Here is a 19,649-nt window from a genome sequence, read left to right as displayed (position 1 = left end):
TAAAGTAATATAGAATTGTTGAAAATTTATAAATATGTTATAGCAAATTACTTTTGTGTGAATAAATATGTTACTCAAAACCTGTTTTTATGTCTGAATCTTACAGAGATAAAGAAAATGTCTTTTTATGATCTATTTACTCAATTATTTAATTTAAATTATATTAGATATTCTAGCTTAATTTTGAAAGGTATTGTTTTATTCATGAAAATTTGTGTATTTTAAAATAAAACTTTTTAGGAAAAATGTAATAAGATACATCAAAAAATATAAAAAATCCTTTTTAATTTCGAAATTGTTCACTTTTACACTTGTCAATCGCACATTGAAATAATATAAAAGCTTTATACACATAAATGTTAATAGTAATGTGTGTGTTGAGTAAAGATCTTATTGTTCACAATACAATTATGTAAAATTTCTTTAGTACAGGGATTATACAACGTTTTATTATTAAAATATAAAAGAATTAAAATTTTATAACCTTGCATTTATATGTAACGGTATAGGCCATTTCTTATATTCTCCCTTTGTATGAATTTTTGTTCATTTTACATTTCTTCAATCAAAAATTATTAATATTATTTCGGTTAAAAGAAACATAATGTAGTTCATAAAAACAGAATACAAAAAATATTGTATACAAAAAGTTCTGTAATTTCTGTACTTTCTACAATTCAAATAAGTCAATGAAAAACAATCATATTTGGAAAATATGTACACTTGCAGTAAATAAACATATCCATGCATTTACGTTTAGACGTGTGTTAAAATGTATAATGTACATATCGTGAACATCGTCATTGAAAATTAAATACATCTGTGACGAGTTTATAGTATTTATAAATATTTTAAACAATTTGCTTTATTTTTGTATAAAACAGAAGGTATAAACTATATTTATGAAATTGTGATTACGTCAAAAGTAAAAGACAACATAATGACATATAACGAAATAAAAATTTTTGATCTTGTACATTTTTTCCCTTGATGTTTTCAAGTTTTGAAAGAAAGAAGAGAAGAAAGAGAAAGAAAAAACTAATCAATTTTATAGTCCGAGTTTTTGAAATATTATAATAGTTACCTGTTTAGTAATACATATTTTCATGGTCGAAGGCGATATCATATTCAATCATAATTTATAAACGATATGACTCTGTATGATGGTACTAACTTTTCATTTAAAAGATGTGTTTTTTGTGAACATGTTACAAACAACGTTAACATCTTTCAATTACATTGCGATTTTTGAGCATACAATCTGATAAACAAGAACTGAATTTTTATAAAAATATAATATTAATCATAAGAACAGTATTATACGTATGTATAATCCCGACCTATGCCATATACACAAAGGTGTTAATGTCATCGTCGTGTCTACGTATATATTTATGCTCAATAAGCCACTCAATTTGTTCTTTTATCATCTTTTTACTTGGCAGAAACATATTCTTTAATATATCAACTAATTCGGTTTGTAACTGAGCATTACTGATTTTTTTACGCATCTTTAAAATCTTGATGATTGCTTCCTGTTAAAAGATATACGTAAAAGATATATGTATCATTAATTTTACTTAGAGGAAGGTAAAAAGACAAAGTTAATTGAATAGAAAGTGTACCTGAACTCTTAGTATTCTAAGTTGTACAATGGATTGGTTGTCTTCTTCTTTACTTCGTTCAGTTGATAATTGAAGTCTTCCTATTAAATTAATTTTACCTCGTTTTTGCAGTTTACCATTTTTCCTAAGAATTAAAAAGAATTAATTATATATATTTTGAGTAAATTAAATTATTGCGCGATTTTTCAAAAAGTATTACTAACACTATAGCGAATTCTTGGTTCACCCAAAATCGTGTATCATTTGCAAAATCTTTGGGACTATGCGCATGTGGTTCAACTAGAAGAAGTTGACGTTTGAGTTTTGGAAAGGCACACAAAGACCATAAAGTTCGTCTGAGTTCCGGATCAGGAAGTTCTGTTGCCAATCGCAAATTTTCATATGATATCTTTTCAAACGGCCGCTGATTCCAAGCAAATAAAACTGCCATTTGAAATGTTGTTACATCCACATCAAAGCGTCCCACTTGGTTAGAAAATGTTATCTGGAACACCATCCAAATTGGTTGCAAGGTGAAGCTGAAAATTAGAACCGAGATATTGAATTTTTTGAAAAATTTTACTCTATACCCATGTTTACTGCTTCAGAAAAATTTATGTTATTCTGCTTTAATAAACATATACATAGTTTCTGATCGAAACTTAACACTTAACACTTTTATGATTATGGCCAAAAAATTTCCTTTTTAAATCATAACAATACTTAAAAAGATATAAAAATATCTTTTTCTAATATTTTGTTTACAAGACATTTTCTTTCTTACCGTGCCATTAGACATATGATGGTACCACTGTAATTTTCTTCCACTGTGTTTTTTTTTATAAAATTCTTCTACTTCAGGAATATAATCTTCCAGTTGCAGTGGTAAACTTACGGTGACACGTTCACTACCTCTAGCCCAAGCACCTGCATTTAATATCTATAACAAATTATATTAATGCCTTTTAATATATATGTTTCACAATATATAAACCGAAATATTATTATAACATCTTAGCTCATACCTTAATGTTAATACTATCTGCAATAGCAGCTCTACATTGCTCTTTAAATTGTTGATTTAGATCTTGTGACACTTTAATGTCTTGAAACATTCGTGCTAATTTATTAACATAATCAGCAGGCATTCCGACTTCACGAAGCCATTCTACCATATTTTCCTCTTTCTCAGAATCAGCGGATGTATCTAATATTAAACGCCTTGTTAAATGAGCTTTATGATAGCGCATAAATACATCCTTATTTTGAACATATTTTAGCACTAATAACTAAAATAAAACCAATATAAGATAAGTATGAGATAAAATGATTTTAGATATTAAAAATATAATAGTAATATATATAAGTTAAGGTGCATACTACATCTTTGAGTTTGCTTTCAATTTCATCAGAAGTTAATTTTTTACTGAGTGGTGTTTTCCTAAGTAACATATCACAATAATTAGCTAGAAGTTCTGGACACTTTGATTCTGGCTGTCCATTATTATTGTTGTTGGGTTTATTATTTAAAATCGTTGTACCAATACCAGAACACTGACGTGCAGGTAATTCTAATCTGAATACCGTTGCATCATTTACAACAAGTTTGTAAGCTTTATCTCGAGCAGTTAGAAATCGAGGATCATCATCAAATGCTTCTTTAACAAGAATTGAAAACCGACGAAAAAGATCTAATAATCTTTCAACGTATTTTTCAGAATCTTGAGTAATAACATCCACAGCTGCCATCATATCAGCTAAACCTGCACTTGCTATATGTTCTTCTAAATTTCTTAACATTGGACCAACTCCTTCAGGAACTCTATCCATTAGTTTTAGCATTAACCTAAGTTCTATAATTGTAATTCATTTTATACCATTACAAAAATGCTATTATAAAAATATAATTCAAATTACATTATACTCACTATCTGTTTGACGATGCTGAATCATTCGCGGACATTCTGCTAATATGGCTGGCTTAAAAGTTGCCACTAATACACGTACGCAACAATCAGTTAAAAGCTGTACACTAGCACTGTTTGGTTCTAAGTATTTTTGGGCACGAAGTTCTTCTTCTTGTAACTTTGCATCAGCATAACGCATATAATTTTCTACACCATGTAATGATAGCTGTTCAGGTGCTTTAACCCAGTAGAATGCTTCTGTTGCTTCTATATATGCTGCTTCAAAATTCTCTCTATAGATTTGAAGCTTATCAATTGCATTTGAACATAAATTTACTGTAATGTAATTCAACACAACTTTAAATTTATAAGATGTATAAGGAGATAATTTATATAAACAAAAATTTGTTATATACCATAAGATTCTCTAACACCAATAACGAGTTGTGAATCAAAGGCTTCACCATTTCTTTCAGCACGAACAAGTCTCATAGCTGAATCTTGAAGTTTTTGTTTTATTTCTCCAAATATACTTTGATTCCAACTATCCAACATTAGCTATAATAAACAAAAAAATGTATATTATGGAATTATATTATCGAAAAATTAAAAAAAAGAACTTTACTTTTCTAACAATATCATCAGGTTGGCTTTTTTTTTGAACACTGGATGGTGCCTTTCCAGCAAGAGACGTTTCTAATTGTCTAAATGGTGTTGGCAAATAATTACATTGTGCAAAAAATTTTCTCCATTCAGCTATATATGCTTTCAATAAAGCTTGCTCTTCTTGGTGTGCTAAAACTCTCTAGAAAGTGCATAAAACAGTAATATTTTTCTGTTGATAAAAATATTTTTTTTGTATTTATAAATTATAATATGTACCTGCTGAGCTTGTTTTATAAAATCCATTATGTCTTCTTTGAGCGCATCTAATAATTTAAGAGCACCTTTGTCATTCCATACACATACTGCATGAACTAAGAAGAATAAATCTTGCCATTCTGCTTGAGTAACAGGTTCTTGTTTGAGTAATTTCAAAATAGTTGGTCTCATACATGGCCATTTATCTTCAAACATAAACTGATTTTTATCCTAAACACATAATTTAGTACAAAATTAACTTTAATTTTATGTTTACATACTAAACTCTTATTATTAACACGAATATTATCTTATTCATTGTGCATTATTTTTTTTATCAAACATAAAAATTAAAATATATATACAATACCATCTATGAAAATATTTTTATTAACTAATGATTTATAGTTCTACTACATAATCGAAAAATTAGTATCTAATTGTTGAAAAATAACAATATCTAAGTTAATCATTAGTATACTGTATTAGTATACAGTAATATTGCATGAATATTTTCAAATATTTTTTATGTACAATTTTATAGATATTTATATATAAGTTAAAGTTAAAAAGGTTCTTTGACAATTGAAACATTGTATAGGTTATAAAGATTTATATTATATTATCGAAAATAAAACAATAAAACAAAAATCTTATAAATTTAAGAAGTTTGAAAGATCATTCTCAGATTTATTCCTCAGTGTAAATTGATTTTAAATACAAATATTATTATTCAATGACAACTAACCATCGGCACCTTCGCATAAAGTTTTGACATGTCCTATACCGCAATGAGTCTACGCCAATGAGTACAAACAATAGGTATTACAGTGAACAGTACTGATTAATTATAATAAGGATTGTTTTAAACGTCAATTTATACTTTAATAGATGTTTATTTTAACATTAAAGTAGATTTTACATTTATTTATCGCGATATATCATATATATTTAAAAAAAGATGATACATATATACATACCATTTTTTCTAAGGAAGAAACGTAATACAACATAATACATACATATAGTGTACTATAATGTAATACTATAATGAGAGACTCTAATAAATGTAAAATAGTAAAAACATATATATATATATATATATATATATAGGTAGATAGATCACATGTAGGAATGTTAAATAGGTTAAGGAAAAAATAAGAGGAATGTAAGATGTAGAAGATAAATGTAAAACCAAGTTCATTTCCTCTTATATATAAAAAGTTTACATTAATTTTTGTATACAATGCAAAATTAATGTCTTTTATATATGTTTCCTTATTATTTAAAACGCTGTTTTTTAAACATTGTGCAAGAACTTCATAGTTTTTGTACTTTTAGTATTAGAAAATTTCGAATAAAAGACAAATATTTTCTTAATGTATAGCTTTTATAGCACTGATTGCAATGTATGTATATTAAAGCGATGTAATAATAAAACAGTATATATATATATATATATATATATATTAAAGCGCAAATTTGTATAAAACGTTATTCAGAAATTAAGTTTTCTAAACGAAAATAATGTATAATTATAGATGAAAAGTAGCGTTATTTAAATGCTGCACAAAATTTAAAAAAGTAATTTTTCATCTACATATAATAAAATTATATTTTACATTACAAATGTATTTTAAATTTATATTGAACTATTGACATTCTTTTATATTATATTTCTTAAACTTAATTTCAAAATTAAGAACATTTTATTTTGTATTTGGATAATTTATGATGCCAAGTTATTTATTATGACATCTGAATTGTGTGAAATGAAAAATGTACATTTTAAAGGAATAATTTTATATTATATTATATTAAATTCATTTTGTTATTTGATAGATAATCGACGTAAATATTTAAAACGGCTAATCTTTAAGATAATGTTAAAGAAAAGTTAATACTTTTCTCGGTTCTTAATGACTCATTATATCATTCTAACACTCTATTTTTTACATTTAAAGTCAGTAACAAATGTTATAAGTACACGTGGAATTAAACTTGGATATGGTTAGCTAAAAAGAGGGGAGTAAACATCTATTATTTATATATATTTATAGAAATGAAGTTGTGTTAACGTTTTTCTGGGTATAGATGTGAATTGAACATTTTGAAATCATATTCATTATTATTATGTAAATAATGGTAAATTAAAAATCTACAAACATTATAATTTAAATATATTACTATAAGATTTATTTGCTACATACTACATATTCCACATTCTTTATTAGAAATTTTACATTTAAAATTATGAAATTTAATAAATGACTATTTAATGACTATTTAATAAATAGTTAAATATGTATTACAATAATTAAACTAAAAAGTTAGTAAGAAAAATACATGTCTGTGGCAGCGTGATTGTAGTCACGTCACGTTAAGATTACAGGTCGTCTGCTACAGATGAGATAAAACATTCCAGATGTGTGAAATACCGTTATACTTTAGCTTGACTTAAATATGTAATAGAATAAAAAATATAACACTTGTATAAATGTAGGTGGATTTGTGTATATTTAATAGAGGAACATTTAATGGAACAACATTAATCAATAAGCAATACAATGAAAGCATCAATAAAGTTTACTTTTGACAGGGTAATTTACGTTTCTGGTGGCACGTAGTCTAGTCGGTGTTATAAAAGGAGGAAACCTCGGTTAGTACCGCGGTGACGTACGATAACTATTATCAATTAGAAAAGGTGATTGATAGGTATACCAGTGAATTTAATTATGAAGTGCGAAACCAGTGAAAATATGCTCGGCATATTAATATTATTTGCGATGTGTTTACCTTCTATTGTACATTCCAATTATTTTGGAACGAACAATGAAAAGAATGATCAATGCTTCTGTAAGGTACTATTCTCGTTGTTTTCCCGTTATTCAACTTTTTTCATAAAAAGTAAACATAACCTACAATCAAATCTGTCAACTTTAACATATGTGAATATATGTTATCTTATATTATCTTTAACTTAATATCTTTTTCATAACTTTAAGTTATTAAATTATGTTTATAAAAATTTAGTTGAAGGGATCAATTGATGACTGCAGTTGTAATGTGGATACAGTGGATTACTTTAATAATATGAAAATTTATCCAAGAGTTCAGAGTCTTCTAGTCAGAGATTATTTTCGCTTTTATAAAGTAAATTTAAAACAAGAATGCCCTTTCTGGGCTGATGATAGTAAATGTGCTATAAGATACTGTCATGTGCAACCTTGTCAGGAAGTAAGTATTTAATATGTTAGTTTGATTTATATGCAAAGATATTACAATATCATTTTATACAAATTGTTGAAATTTATGTATATTATATATATTTTTATACTTGTAGGAAGACATTCCAGATGGTTTAAAAGGAGATATGTTAAAGAACAGTCATTTTAATGAAAGTCCTGCGGATAAATACAAAGCTTCTACACAATATGATGATTGCTTACATAGGACTAAAGATCATAATAAAGAACTGGGCTATTTAAACACAACAATTAGGTAAAAAAGAATATTTCTAGCACATTCATAAATAGAATTATTTATAAACAAGATTTCAAATTCATTTTGATATATTTTGTTTAGTTCAGAGAACTACAAAGATTTTGAATTATGGAAACAATATGATGATGCTCAAGATAATTTTTGTGTGAAGGAGTCTAGTCCTGGAGAATATGTGGACCTTTTGCTAAATCCTGAAAGATATACAGGTTATAAAGGACAGAGTGCACATAGGATATGGCGCAGTATTTACAAGGAAAATTGTTTTAGGTAAAAATATAAGTTAATGATAAAAAATGAAATAGATATTAAAAATTGCTGCATTTTATATTTATATACGTATACTTAATTTCAGACCTGAAAATTCGCCACATAATTTTATTCAATCTTCAAAAATAAATGGTGAATAGTTTTAATTCAATAGTATACTAATAATATATTTCAAAATATACATTGATTTTATTGTGATATATTATAATTTGTAGGGATGTGTCTGGAAAAAAGGGTATTCTACCGTGTTATATCAGGGCTTCATACTAGTATTAATATTCATTTGTGTTCAAAATATTTGTTGACACCAAAAGACAATTTAGAGATAGTGCCTGGTGGCCGATGGGGCCCTAATTTGCAAGAGTTTCAAAAACGATTTTCACCAGAGGAAACAGGAGGTGAAGGTCCAAATTGGTTAAAAAATTTATATTTTACTTATCTGCTTGAATTAAGAGCTTTGGCAAAAGCTGCACCATATTTGGAAAGAGAAGAATATTACACTGGTAACAAAGCACAAGATAAAGATACCCGTTTGGCAATGAATGATATTTTAAATGTTGTTAAGTAGGTATTAGTCTTAACTAATCAATTATATTAATTTATAACTAATGAATTGATGCTTATAGATTTAATATTAATGTGTTTTAGATCATTTCCTGATCATTTCAACGAAAGCGTTATGTTTACTGGTGGAGCTGAGGCTCAGTTATTAAAGGAACAATTTAGACAACATTTTAGGAATATATCTCGTATTATGGACTGTGTAGGGTGCGATAAGTGTAAACTTTGGGGAAAACTTCAAACGCATGGTTTGGGCACAGCATTAAAAATTCTATTCTCAGGAAAATTCGACAGATGGGAATCAACATTAAATAATTTTAATAGAAAGAAATTCTTCTTAGAAAGAAGCGAAATTGTTGCACTTATAAACGCTATTGGAAGGTAAGCAGAACAATTATGCTTTTTATATTTATTCTTATTTTTATCATCGTTATATTAAGCTTTTATATGTAAATGTCATCTTTTAAGGTATTTTGCAGATTATATAAGGAGAGAAATTATTATCAAAAAATATAATTAATTATTTTGTAATTTTGCAGATTGTCAGAAAGTATCTTCGAGTTGGATAAATTTAGACAAATGATGAGATAGCAGAATACAGACTAACAATCAGATGATTAAGTTACTTTGGTAAAATACATCACACAAATCTTTATATTTATATAACCCTTGATTATTTAGATTTATACATTTAATTATATAGTAACTTTATAAAATAACTGATTTTTGTATCAGTTATAAATTATTTAAAAATTTTATATTTATACTTAAAATGTGGTATAAAATCGCAATAAAAATTATTACATTTAACGCGTAATCTTTTTTATATCTTTTATTTATAATTAGAATTAGTTTAATATTGATAAGAAAAAGAAGAATTATCATTGAATAAATATAATGTTGATTGAATTATTAAAAAAGTGTCAAATTTCATATGATTGCACTTTGTTATTTTATTGCGATTTTAACGATAACTTAACTCTATCTGTGATAAATATTTCTTCTATAGAAAAGATTCTTGTACCAGTTTTGAAACAGCATATAGCATATTCAGTTTTGAAAGAACTTTCATTTATCGAATTCATAAAATGTTCAAATTTTCTTACTGATATATACACAAGTATTTCAAACTTTAAAAATTATAGCTTGTCTTTTTACATCTACTTTTATTTTAATAAAAATTGTTATCAATGTAACCATTAGTATATTATTCTATTTACAAAGATAATGTTGGTTATTAAGGTTCTACAGGCAAATAGACTGTAACGTTTGAGGTTCAATAAGATATTATAAAAGTCGTCCAAGATAAATCAATTTTGTATAATATTGTGTACATTTTTTGAAAAATGTTTTTATAACGAAGGCGACAGAAGGTTTCACATTATTTTCCGACAAATTTACATACAAAGAGAAAACACCAGTGTATTATATTTCTATATACTAATTCATAATAGTTTATAAAATATTTAATATTATTGTATATAGGCGTAAATTTAATTTATTGTCGCTAAATTATACTACTTACGGATTATAAAATAACGAGTTAAAAGCGTATTAAGTTATGGATTACAAAAATGTATTAAATGATAAACTTTTTCCATTACATTTATTTATAATGAAATAATTTATCTAAATAGGTCGTATATTATACGAAAAATTTGAAATTCTATTATGAATTCCTTACATGAAAACTATAACATGAATTTGATTATAGTGTGGAAGAATGTATATTTTATATACAGATATGAATTAGTGTGGTGTGTCTAATTTTTATGGATTTATTTATAATCTAAAGTAGCAAAATTATTATGTAACCTGCTTATTTCTAAGAAAATATAACACGTTTCATTTCAGTAGAAGATTTGATACATGCGATTATAAAAGATAACGAAGTTTCGAATATAATATGAATTACAATACCATCAATATTTTATGCATCGTAAATTATTTATATCCCCCCTCTTAACGAATATCATTCCTGCGTGTATGGTTTAACGAGTAAGGCTTTTTTCTCGATTTCTTATCGTTAGTTTTTAACCATATATACACATTTTCTAATTTTCTTTTAATAAATCATTTTCTAATTATTAGCAAGCATTTTGTAATTTCTTATTCCGTTTTATTTTAACTACAAGGCGAATCTCCGAGCGAATATTGGTACGCAGAGTACGGTGTAATATCAACGTACCGAGTCGATAATCTTCTCGGATAACAGACACCTAAGCGTCTGTTATCCGAACCCATTGAACCGGGAAAAGAGTCGAGAAAGATCGTTGACCACCCTGGCGACGATCTCGAAGAACGATTCAGGTGTTTTATGATAATTCATATTCTAATATTTAAGTATATTCGATCGAGTATTCTTATTATCGTCGCATTTGTATTGCAACCAGCAATGTTTATAGAATCTAGTATTTTCGAATAAATTTATAAAGACACGTTTCTTGTCATAACCCAATACTTACAATAATTTAACAATTAATTTAACAATTATCGGACTTGAAAGTGAAATTTTATCTACCAGCTCGCGTACTGGACAAATTTTCAAGTTTAATTTATCAAGATTGCAGCCTTATTCTTAATTTTCGTCTTACTTTCAGCCATAGAATTTTTTTCACTTCAACTGTACCACGAATATACGCCTTCGGTGTATCGTGATCCTAAGAGACTCGCACAATCGCAAGCTCGAAGAATATGTTGTCGATTAATTTCTCGAGTAAGATATATAGACGCGAGTAAAATAATTTTCTTTTTTCGAGACACCAAGAACATTACCGTCTATCCTGTCATTTTATTCTTTATCGCATTTCCGGGCCGTATTATGTCTATGGTATTCGTATGCCATGTAAACAAATACTCCATATCACGAATTGTCATCAGGCACCTCGGTCAGCCGTCTTGTGGGAGGCAGATACGTGTGCAGGGCTCAGTCGATGGATCGTACGTCAAAACGACCGCTTCAAAATATTTCCTTTTGATTAGCGCTACACGATCCTTCTAGGATCGCCTCGGGGCTGCGATGGATCTCGAGCACGAAAATGTCATATCCGTAAAAACGAAATCGTGTGTCGTGCTATCGGTAAGCAGAGTATAAGACCTTTGAGATGCGGAATTTAAAGTATTATGCTCCGTTTATCGTTGGTGCGCCACGAAACGAGCATCGCTTGGACCTCGACATGGTAATTTTTTCACAACAGTTTCCGCGCGCTGACTTCCGCGATTCCCATATTCTAGCATAATATTGTCGTGCTGTGAAGTGGCATTATGCTAGGAATATGTGGTATCGTAAGTTCATCGTAATCTTCCATTTAAAAGAAATTAAGATAAATCACTGTTCGTTCTTGAAGACTTTATAGCTTAAAAATTAATCGGTAGTTGGATGTTCTTCAACATCGAGGAATCGTAGTGTTCTTAACGTGTATAGCTAATCAGTCGATTTGTTTCTATTTATCTTCGCTCGATGCAATTCGAAGAGCAGCGGTTATTTATATACCGCGATTTACGAATACAAAATGACGGGGTTATCGTTCGAGTCATGCAATTTTTATTTTTTTTAAACATCTTTGACGAATGCTGCTACGAGAAGCATTAGTAGTTACGTTTGGAGGTTTGTCGTGAAATTATATATCGGATTTGCGTTTGAAATGCGCGTGGCAGTGGTGGGCGCCGGTGTGATCGGCATGACAAGTGCGTTCGCGGTGAAAAGCAGTTTTCCACAATTCGAGGTGCAAATATTTTCGGATAAATTTTCACCAGCTACCACCGGCGACGGAAGTGCCGGTATATGGAGTCCTTATCTTCTCGGAAACACTCCTTCTGACAAAATATCGTGAGTATTTAGTATTTTGAGCTACTGACAGCTGTCTCTAGCTGGAAAAGTGAACTATGTACGTAACTCGAATGCACTATGTTAAAATTCATTATGACGAAATCAAAGAGAAAGGATCGGTGAAGTTTGATCCTCGGTGAAACAGCGAAGGTTGACTTATGCAAACATTTTACGCTTATTACTCTCCGAGTTACGTTTTATTTTTATTTTTTAATTCAGTTATCACGTAGAGGCAAGCAGCCTTTTTTAATTGACCGTGTTCACTTAATCGCTATAAAATAAAACGTTCAACGATCGTGACAGCAATGATCCAGCCTCCGCTGACGAGGGTTAAGCGTAATTTATATTCGTTTTACAACTGCACTATACGCTAACAGACAATGGAGTGAAATCACGTATCGATGGTTGGAAAACTTTTGGAAAGCGGGCTTGGCTTCTGAAATAGGACTCTCCTTGATACCGATGTACCGTGTTACCAGTAATCCCGATGGTTTCCTCGATTTAGCCTGGACGAAAGTGGTGTACGGTGCGTACGAACTGAATCCCAGTGAATTGGAGAAACTAAACGCAGAGTGGAATGCCAATTATAAGTACGGTATTAATGGAATTCACTTGCAATATTTCATGTCATTGTAATTAATTCGTGTGACGAATTATAGACACGGATGGATGTTCCTGACGTATACGTGCGAGCCAGTTAAATTGTTGCCTGGGTTAATGAAACGATTCCTCCAAATAGGCGGAAAACTACGAAACAGGAAAATTCACACGTTCAACGAACTAATCGACGATGGATACGATTTAATAATAAACTGTAGCGGCCTCGGTGCACATAAACTCGTGGGTGATAACGCCGTGAAGTCTATCAGAGGTCAAGTTGCTAGGGTTGGTAGTTTTGGAGATTGATATACCACAGTATGAGATTTCCTTACGCATTGTATCGTTTAAGGTGACGGCATCCTGGGTAATGCACGGGTTATTGGTAGACGACGACGATGGGAATTACATAATACCGAAGTAACGAATTAAATCGAAGATATATTTCTAAGCGTTAATCGTACGACGATTTTGTATTTATTTATTTATAATGTCGACATTCTTTTTTCGAAAGCATCGACAGTGTAGTGTTGGGTGGTACGCACCAGGAGAACGATTTCGACCGCACACCACGAAAAGAAGACTCAGAATTCATTTATAACGGATGTGTGCGCATTTTACCTGCTCTGAAAGTATAGCTTTCTTAAAATTTTTAACTAAATCGAACACGTAATGAAACGTAATTAATTATTAATCGTCCTTCTTCGAAGGGATCTGAAATAGCGAAGGAGTGGGTTGGCCTGAGACCTGGAAGGTACCAAGTTCGTATTGAAGCTGAAGTTTGCAGGTCTTCTCAAGGCAGACAAGTTACGGTATCGAAAACAAAGCTGGATGAACGTGAAACGTATAAATTATTCGATCAATTGAAACCGATGTGAACCTTTGCAGGTAATACACAATTACGGACACGGAGGGAGTGGCGTGACGTTGTGCTGGGGCTGTGCTTTGAACGTTGTGAACATCGTAGAGAATACGACGAGTTTGAAATCGAATCTGTAAAGTCTTAGATAAGCGAAAGATAATAAAAGATCTTTTTCCAAAGAATATGCTACGTTTGTTACGTTAGGCAAGCCTGCGCGTGCTCGTGATAATCCTACGGCTGACAACGCTGTTTCATACATACGTAGCAAGTTTTCGTGATCCCTTTTGCGTTTGCACGAACTTTGTAAAGCAACGTTGCGCCGTAATTAAAGTAACGAAAAGTTTCTCGAGCAAAGGTTTAACACGAGCTGCACCGCAGTAACCGTCGATTAACCCGCATTGTCGCATGCATTTTGCTTGAAAAGTCTTGCACCGTTTAAATTGAAATTAGGATACGAGGCTGCCTTCTTGCCTCGAGAAATGGAAAAACAATTGAGGCGAGGTGCGATGCGTGAAACGAGACGATCTATTTTGGAAAGGGCATTTCTGTAAATAGCATCGAATTTTGGTTTCTTGTACGTCAATAAATTGATCACAGTCGAATACCTTTTTCACCGAGGATATTATTAGTTTCTCGTTTGTCTAGGTGATCGGTCCCGCGTACGGAATAAAATTGACGGATCGAAGTATAATGCAGGTCTGGCTCGACATATGATCAAATTAAAGCCATGCGACGACAGTTCGTTTAGAATAATGCGATACGCCGGTCATGAACCTCATCGAACGCAGCAACAAACGTCCTTTGATGGTGGAGCGCGAGATCGAAGCCGGCGATACGAAGAAGAGTTACCCGATAAACAACGAGATCACCAGTGAATCTGATTCCAGTGCCGAAGTGCGATCATGTAAAACAGTGTATAGAAACCGGTGCAAGAAACTCGTGGTATCTGATACTTCGTTTAACGTTCTTCCATCTACCGATTCGACTAAAAATGATCGGGAACCGATTGCTTCTAAATGTTTCGCTGATAAAAAGGACGACAAAGGTATTTGTCCCTAAGCTTGCGCGTCGTGTAAACAGTTCCATTTATGCACACGATGTTGCAGCATATTTGTCGTTCGTGGAGACCGACGTGGAGTCGCGAAAGGAAGGAACTTCGATCAAGGCGAAGAAAAAGAAAAAACGGAGGTACAGTAGTTTGTTATCAAAGAAATCGAAAATATCATTCTTCGCTTTCCTCTTTGTTTTCTCGTATTTGTTAGATGTTTACGATTACAGATACTTGACAATATGCACGAGTAATTGCAAATACGACGCGGTGAGACGAGTGGCGGCTCGTTTCGGGATGAAAGAAGTTACCGAGGATAGCAGCTGGAACCTTTACTGGACAGACTTGAGCGTGAGCGTGGAACGAGCGAAAGATATGAAAAGATATCAGAAGGTCAATCATTTTCCAGGAATGACAGAAATCTGTAGAAAAGATTTGCTTGCTCGTAACTTGAATCGTATGCTGAGGCTTTTTCCAAAGGACTACAATTTCTTCCCCAAGACATGGTGTTTTCCCGCAGAGTAAGAACGTTCTGTCCTTTATCGAAGTAATTGATAGTATCATTAGAAGATTTACGTTATCTGTCGATCAAAACGTCTAGCCACGGAGAGGCAATAGCCTATGCTAAATTGAGACGCTCCAAAACTTTCATCATCAAGCCTGACACAGGCTGTCAAGGGCGCGGCATTTATTTGACAAAAAACTTAAAAGATGTTAAACCCAGCGAGCGAATGATCTGCCAGGTTTACGTGGCTAGGGTATGCATTTTCAACTTTAATCGTTCGTTTCTACTCTTCTTTTGGTGAAGATCATTCGTGTCTGTAGCCCTTCCTGGTGGACGGCTACAAATTCGATCTTCGTATCTACGCGTTGCTCACCTCGTGCGATCCCCTTAGGATTTACGTCTACAACGACGGTCTTGCGAGGTATATAGTCACCATTTTGCCTTTAATTAATCCTTTGACCTTTGCGACGTACGAAACTCGAGCTGTGCTGATGGTCGAGAGCAGACGTACGATCGTAAAGAGTGCAATGATTAAATTCGAGTTATTTATTCTGTACGTGCCGCGTTTTAGGTTCGCCACGAGCAGATACAAGGAACCAACCGGTCACAATACGTCCAACGTGTTTATGCACCTAACGAATTACGCTGTCAATAAGCACAGCCGAATGTATGTAATCGACGATGAAATTGGTAGCAAAAGGTTGGTGGTATGTTCTTGTAAGCGTCGTTTCGTTCGACCCCCTTCAGAATGACGAGAATCTTTCGTATGCAGGAAAATATCCACTCTGAACAAGTGGTTTAAGATGAAGGACGTCGACGTGGATGAACTATGGCGTAAGATCGATGAGATTATTATAAAAACGATTTTGGCAGCACATCCTGTTCTGAAGCACAGTTATCACACGTGTTTTCCAACGCACGATAAGACGTACGCTTGTTTCGAGCTACTGGGCTTTGACGTGTTACTCGATTGGAAGTTGAAACCATATCTTTTGGAGGTAACGATCGAGGTCTCAATTTTAATAACGTACCAAAAGTTACACACATAGGCGCGTATGCACACACACACACACCTTTTGTGCTCATGGGAAAAAATATACTTTAGGTAAATCACTCGCCGAGTTTTCATACGGACGCACAAATCGATAAGGATGTGAAGGAAGGTCTGCTGATGAGTACGTTCGAAATGTTAAATTTACAGCAATGCGACAAGAAGAAAATTATTGAAGAAGATAGAAAGCGAGTTAGGGATAGATTGCTTCAGGGAATAAACACAAAGGACGGCAGGTAAATTAATGGAAATGTTCTCGTACCATAACTTGTTCCCGGGTAAAGGGATAATTCGGATCGTGAATTCGGTACAGTACGAATGATTCGACGGTCGGCACAACGAAGCTTGACAAACCGGAGGAAGATCTGCAGAAGCAATTTAAATGGGAGGACGAGCATATGGGCAATTTTCGCAGAATCTATCCATGTTGCGACAGTGAAAGGTACGAGCCATTCTTTAAACAAAGCAGCATTTCCGTGTATCAAGATACCGCGGCATCCAGAGCTCGGGAAGAAGCGTCAAGGATTCAAAAGGAGGAAAACGAGGTGTTTCATCAGTTTACGTAAAAGTATATTTAACGAACAGCTCGATTCGAAAAGCGCTCATAAAAGCGAATTTTATTGATAGATGAAGATAAAGGAACAAGAAAGCAAGAAGATTTCTGGCAAATGGAGCGATTCGAAATTGCATTCAGAGAGTCCAAACGTAACGCAAAAGTCAACAACGACGCACGATCAGGATAGGAACAAGTGTGCGAATGTATCGAGAAGGAATTCTTCCCATTCGAATGTCGGTTTTTCAAAATAACTAAGTGTCGTAAAGCATTGAATTTTAACGAAATAATTTTCCAAACGTATGTATAGACAAAGAAGCAGGCAATTTCGGCTACTAATACTTCACACTCGTTCGAGCCAGAGATCATTTGCGAATCTGAGGAAAGAGAACGCGTTACGGCATTGGCTCAACGAGATTTCCTGATCAAGAGTTACGGAATGTTGGAGCAAATCTATATGGCAATGAAAAAGAACGGTACGTTGCGAGCTATCGACGAGAAGAAGTACGGATTGTATGGAAAACTCGGATATGCGGATAGTACGAGCAAGAGCGCGTCTATTTGTAGGCACAAGTGTCATCTTCATCAGCATTCTGGAATGGAAACTAGAGTCGAACCGTGGACGAGTCAGTCGCCACAATTTTGCCTGAAAGCAAGTAAAGTAGATAATGTTCCATGAAATTAATTAGTTATTATTTGTAAGTTTATATAAATATGTTTTGTTTGTTTTCCATAGGGTAAAGTGCCGGATAATAATTTTCTATTTACGGGTTTAAAAGATAAGAAATTATTATGTGCGAGGTGAGGTATACGTTTGAGTGTCATGAGTACAAAGTACAAAAGCAGTTTCTTCGAATTACAGATTTCAAAGTAATTTGTAACGAGGTGCCGGTTTATATTCGACCGAGGATACCGGAGAAATTTTGGATGGATAATCTAAATTCGAACGATCAAAGCTGTCGAATAACGAAGGCCCACGTGGCCCGTACCTTATCGAATATCGTGCGCCTTCATACACTTGAAAAACGTGGAGAGTTCAACTCGTCGAAATTTTAACAAATGTACGTCGCGATTCATGAATTCAAAAACACAATGAGATTAGATATAAATTTGAAAACGTTTGTATTTTACAATTACTTTTTTTAAGCAATCTCTAACGAGTGATTTGTTAATATCAAACTGTATACTTCATGTTAAAGGAAAAAGATTCCCCATATTTAAAAGTAATAAGTCCAAAGACTAATACGTTAAACTATGAAAATAAATTGTTAATTTGAATCACTTCAAAAAGAGGGATTATTGTAAACTTTAACTATGTTTCGATTAACGGATGGCATTTCGCAAGATATATACAAGAATAATTTAAAAATCAACATATATGGATTTGTTATTTAAAGTGACATATAAATATGTACACACACACGCGCGCGCACATACACACATACACACACACACACAATGATTGAACATATACACGCTTCGGTAATCGAAATTTTCATCGCACATCTTGATTGTGTATCCTAATAATGACATACGTATATACATGTAACGTGCCTGCAATATGTATAATAATGTTTATCGTTGATGCGATATACATACACGCTATACACACATGTATCTGTGATGTATGCATATATGTATGTAAGCATTCACATGATAAAAAATAATCTATGAACAATTTTGGCGTGTATACCTTTCGATCATAATAACACGTAGACATTTCTTTTTCTATTAATGTGAGACATTGTTGTCAATTTGTATGCCCTGCATTGTTTCTTTTTTTAATTTCTTCCGTTTTCAATAGTTTTTTTTTTATCAATGGAACCACAGCTTTCAATTAAAAATCAACGATCGATTCGTCGCGACACGTTTCTTGAACGCTTATTCAAAATACAGGAGCGTTAAGATTAATAATGAATGAAAATTCAATTACCAATGTTAGATATTGATCTTGTACAAAGTAATAATACAATAATCATAATAATAGTACTTAATTGATAATAGTCCAGAATAACAATAATGATAATAATAATAAGGTGCTGCATTCAAATCGCGTGTTCAAACGCTCAGGTTTTCCTTAAAACTCAAATAATAATCGAGTCCTTAATTTAGATGTAAAGTGATTGTCTAGGGAAGGAATAGGAACCATTACCTTCCCCTATCGTCATTACATGTGTCTCGGCAAAAATAAAAAATGACTCGATAAACGCATATAACGCATTCTTGGCTCGATTTAACACGATACAGAAGATATTTACAAATCTGATACAATAAATTGATAAGTATTATAGTCATTATACGCGCGAATTTAATGTCGCTTTGTTACTATCGCTTACCTTCGAAAGAGTGTAAATGACCTATGTACATAAATGAATACATACAAATTCGATAAAATTTTACAAATGTTTAAAGAACAACGAAAGAGTCGAATATTTGGATATTTATGTAATATCGTATTACATAAGCGGTGCCTATTTTCGTGAAATCGTTGATCTATAAA

The 19,649-nt window shown here is 32.0% G+C and overlaps 3 protein-coding genes across 8 annotated transcripts; 2 read left to right on the top strand and 1 right to left on the bottom strand.

Annotated features, from left to right (window-relative positions):
* Positions 1 to 265: 265 nt before the first annotated feature.
* On the bottom strand, positions 266 to 5,418 carry LOC117237672 (cullin-5). Of its 2 annotated transcripts, none has more exons than XM_033501902.1 (11): positions 5,353 to 5,418; positions 4,394 to 4,603; positions 4,137 to 4,316; positions 3,928 to 4,069; positions 3,533 to 3,847; positions 2,985 to 3,457; positions 2,630 to 2,893; positions 2,389 to 2,544; positions 1,829 to 2,109; positions 1,626 to 1,749; positions 266 to 1,535 (listed from the first exon to the last, which is right to left on the bottom strand). In XM_033501902.1, exons 1-11 carry the CDS (start codon positions 5,383 to 5,385, stop codon positions 1,341 to 1,343), a joined length of 2,373 nt encoding a protein of 790 aa, XP_033357793.1. In that variant the 5' UTR covers positions 5,386 to 5,418; the 3' UTR covers positions 266 to 1,340. The 2 variants fall into 2 exon arrangements, with proteins under 2 accessions (XP_033357793.1, XP_033357794.1); XM_033501903.1 differs by lacking the exon at positions 5,353 to 5,418 and adding an exon at positions 5,121 to 5,321 and having other exon boundaries at positions 1,341 to 1,535.
* Positions 5,419 to 6,363: 945 nt separating this feature from the next.
* Positions 6,364 to 9,302, top strand: LOC117237671 (ero1-like protein). 5 transcript variants are annotated; one of them, XM_033501899.1, is made up of 9 exons: positions 6,364 to 6,468; positions 6,972 to 7,233; positions 7,406 to 7,609; positions 7,716 to 7,873; positions 7,958 to 8,143; positions 8,229 to 8,275; positions 8,359 to 8,707; positions 8,792 to 9,085; positions 9,244 to 9,302. In XM_033501899.1, exons 2-9 carry the CDS (start codon positions 7,108 to 7,110, stop codon positions 9,293 to 9,295), a joined length of 1,416 nt encoding a protein of 471 aa, XP_033357790.1. In that variant the 5' UTR covers positions 6,364 to 6,468; positions 6,972 to 7,107; the 3' UTR covers positions 9,296 to 9,302. The 5 variants fall into 5 exon arrangements, with proteins under 5 accessions (XP_033357790.1, XP_033357792.1, XP_033357791.1 ...); XM_033501901.1 differs by having other exon boundaries at positions 6,366 to 6,468; positions 6,972 to 7,031; XM_033501900.1 differs by lacking the exon at positions 6,364 to 6,468 and adding an exon at positions 6,687 to 6,871 and having other exon boundaries at positions 6,972 to 7,031.
* Positions 9,303 to 12,244: 2,942 nt separating this feature from the next.
* Positions 12,245 to 19,178, top strand: LOC117237700 (tubulin polyglutamylase TTLL13). Its single transcript, XM_033501970.1, has 18 exons — positions 12,245 to 12,533; positions 12,911 to 13,123; positions 13,193 to 13,418; positions 13,483 to 13,550; positions 13,645 to 13,762; positions 13,841 to 13,942; positions 14,019 to 14,126; positions 14,752 to 15,037; positions 15,099 to 15,180; positions 15,271 to 15,561; positions 15,642 to 15,798; positions 15,866 to 15,966; positions 16,117 to 16,245; positions 16,318 to 16,543; positions 16,651 to 16,832; positions 16,910 to 17,141; positions 17,224 to 17,385; positions 17,460 to 19,178. The coding sequence occupies exons 1-18, from the start codon at positions 12,349 to 12,351 to the stop codon at positions 17,826 to 17,828; spliced, it is 3,237 nt and encodes a 1,078-aa protein (XP_033357861.1). The 5' UTR covers positions 12,245 to 12,348; the 3' UTR covers positions 17,829 to 19,178.
* The last annotated feature ends 471 nt before the right edge of the window (positions 19,179 to 19,649 follow it).

Source organism: Bombus vosnesenskii, unplaced genomic scaffold (assembly GCF_011952255.1).
Source record: "Bombus vosnesenskii isolate JDL3184/JDL3185 unplaced genomic scaffold, Bvos_JDL3184-5_v1.1 scf7180000013397, whole genome shotgun sequence".
Classification (NCBI taxonomy): Eukaryota; Metazoa; Arthropoda; class Insecta; order Hymenoptera; family Apidae; genus Bombus; species Bombus vosnesenskii.
Note: the sequence above shows the minus strand (reverse complement) of the source record. Positions and strands in the feature narration are given on the sequence as shown.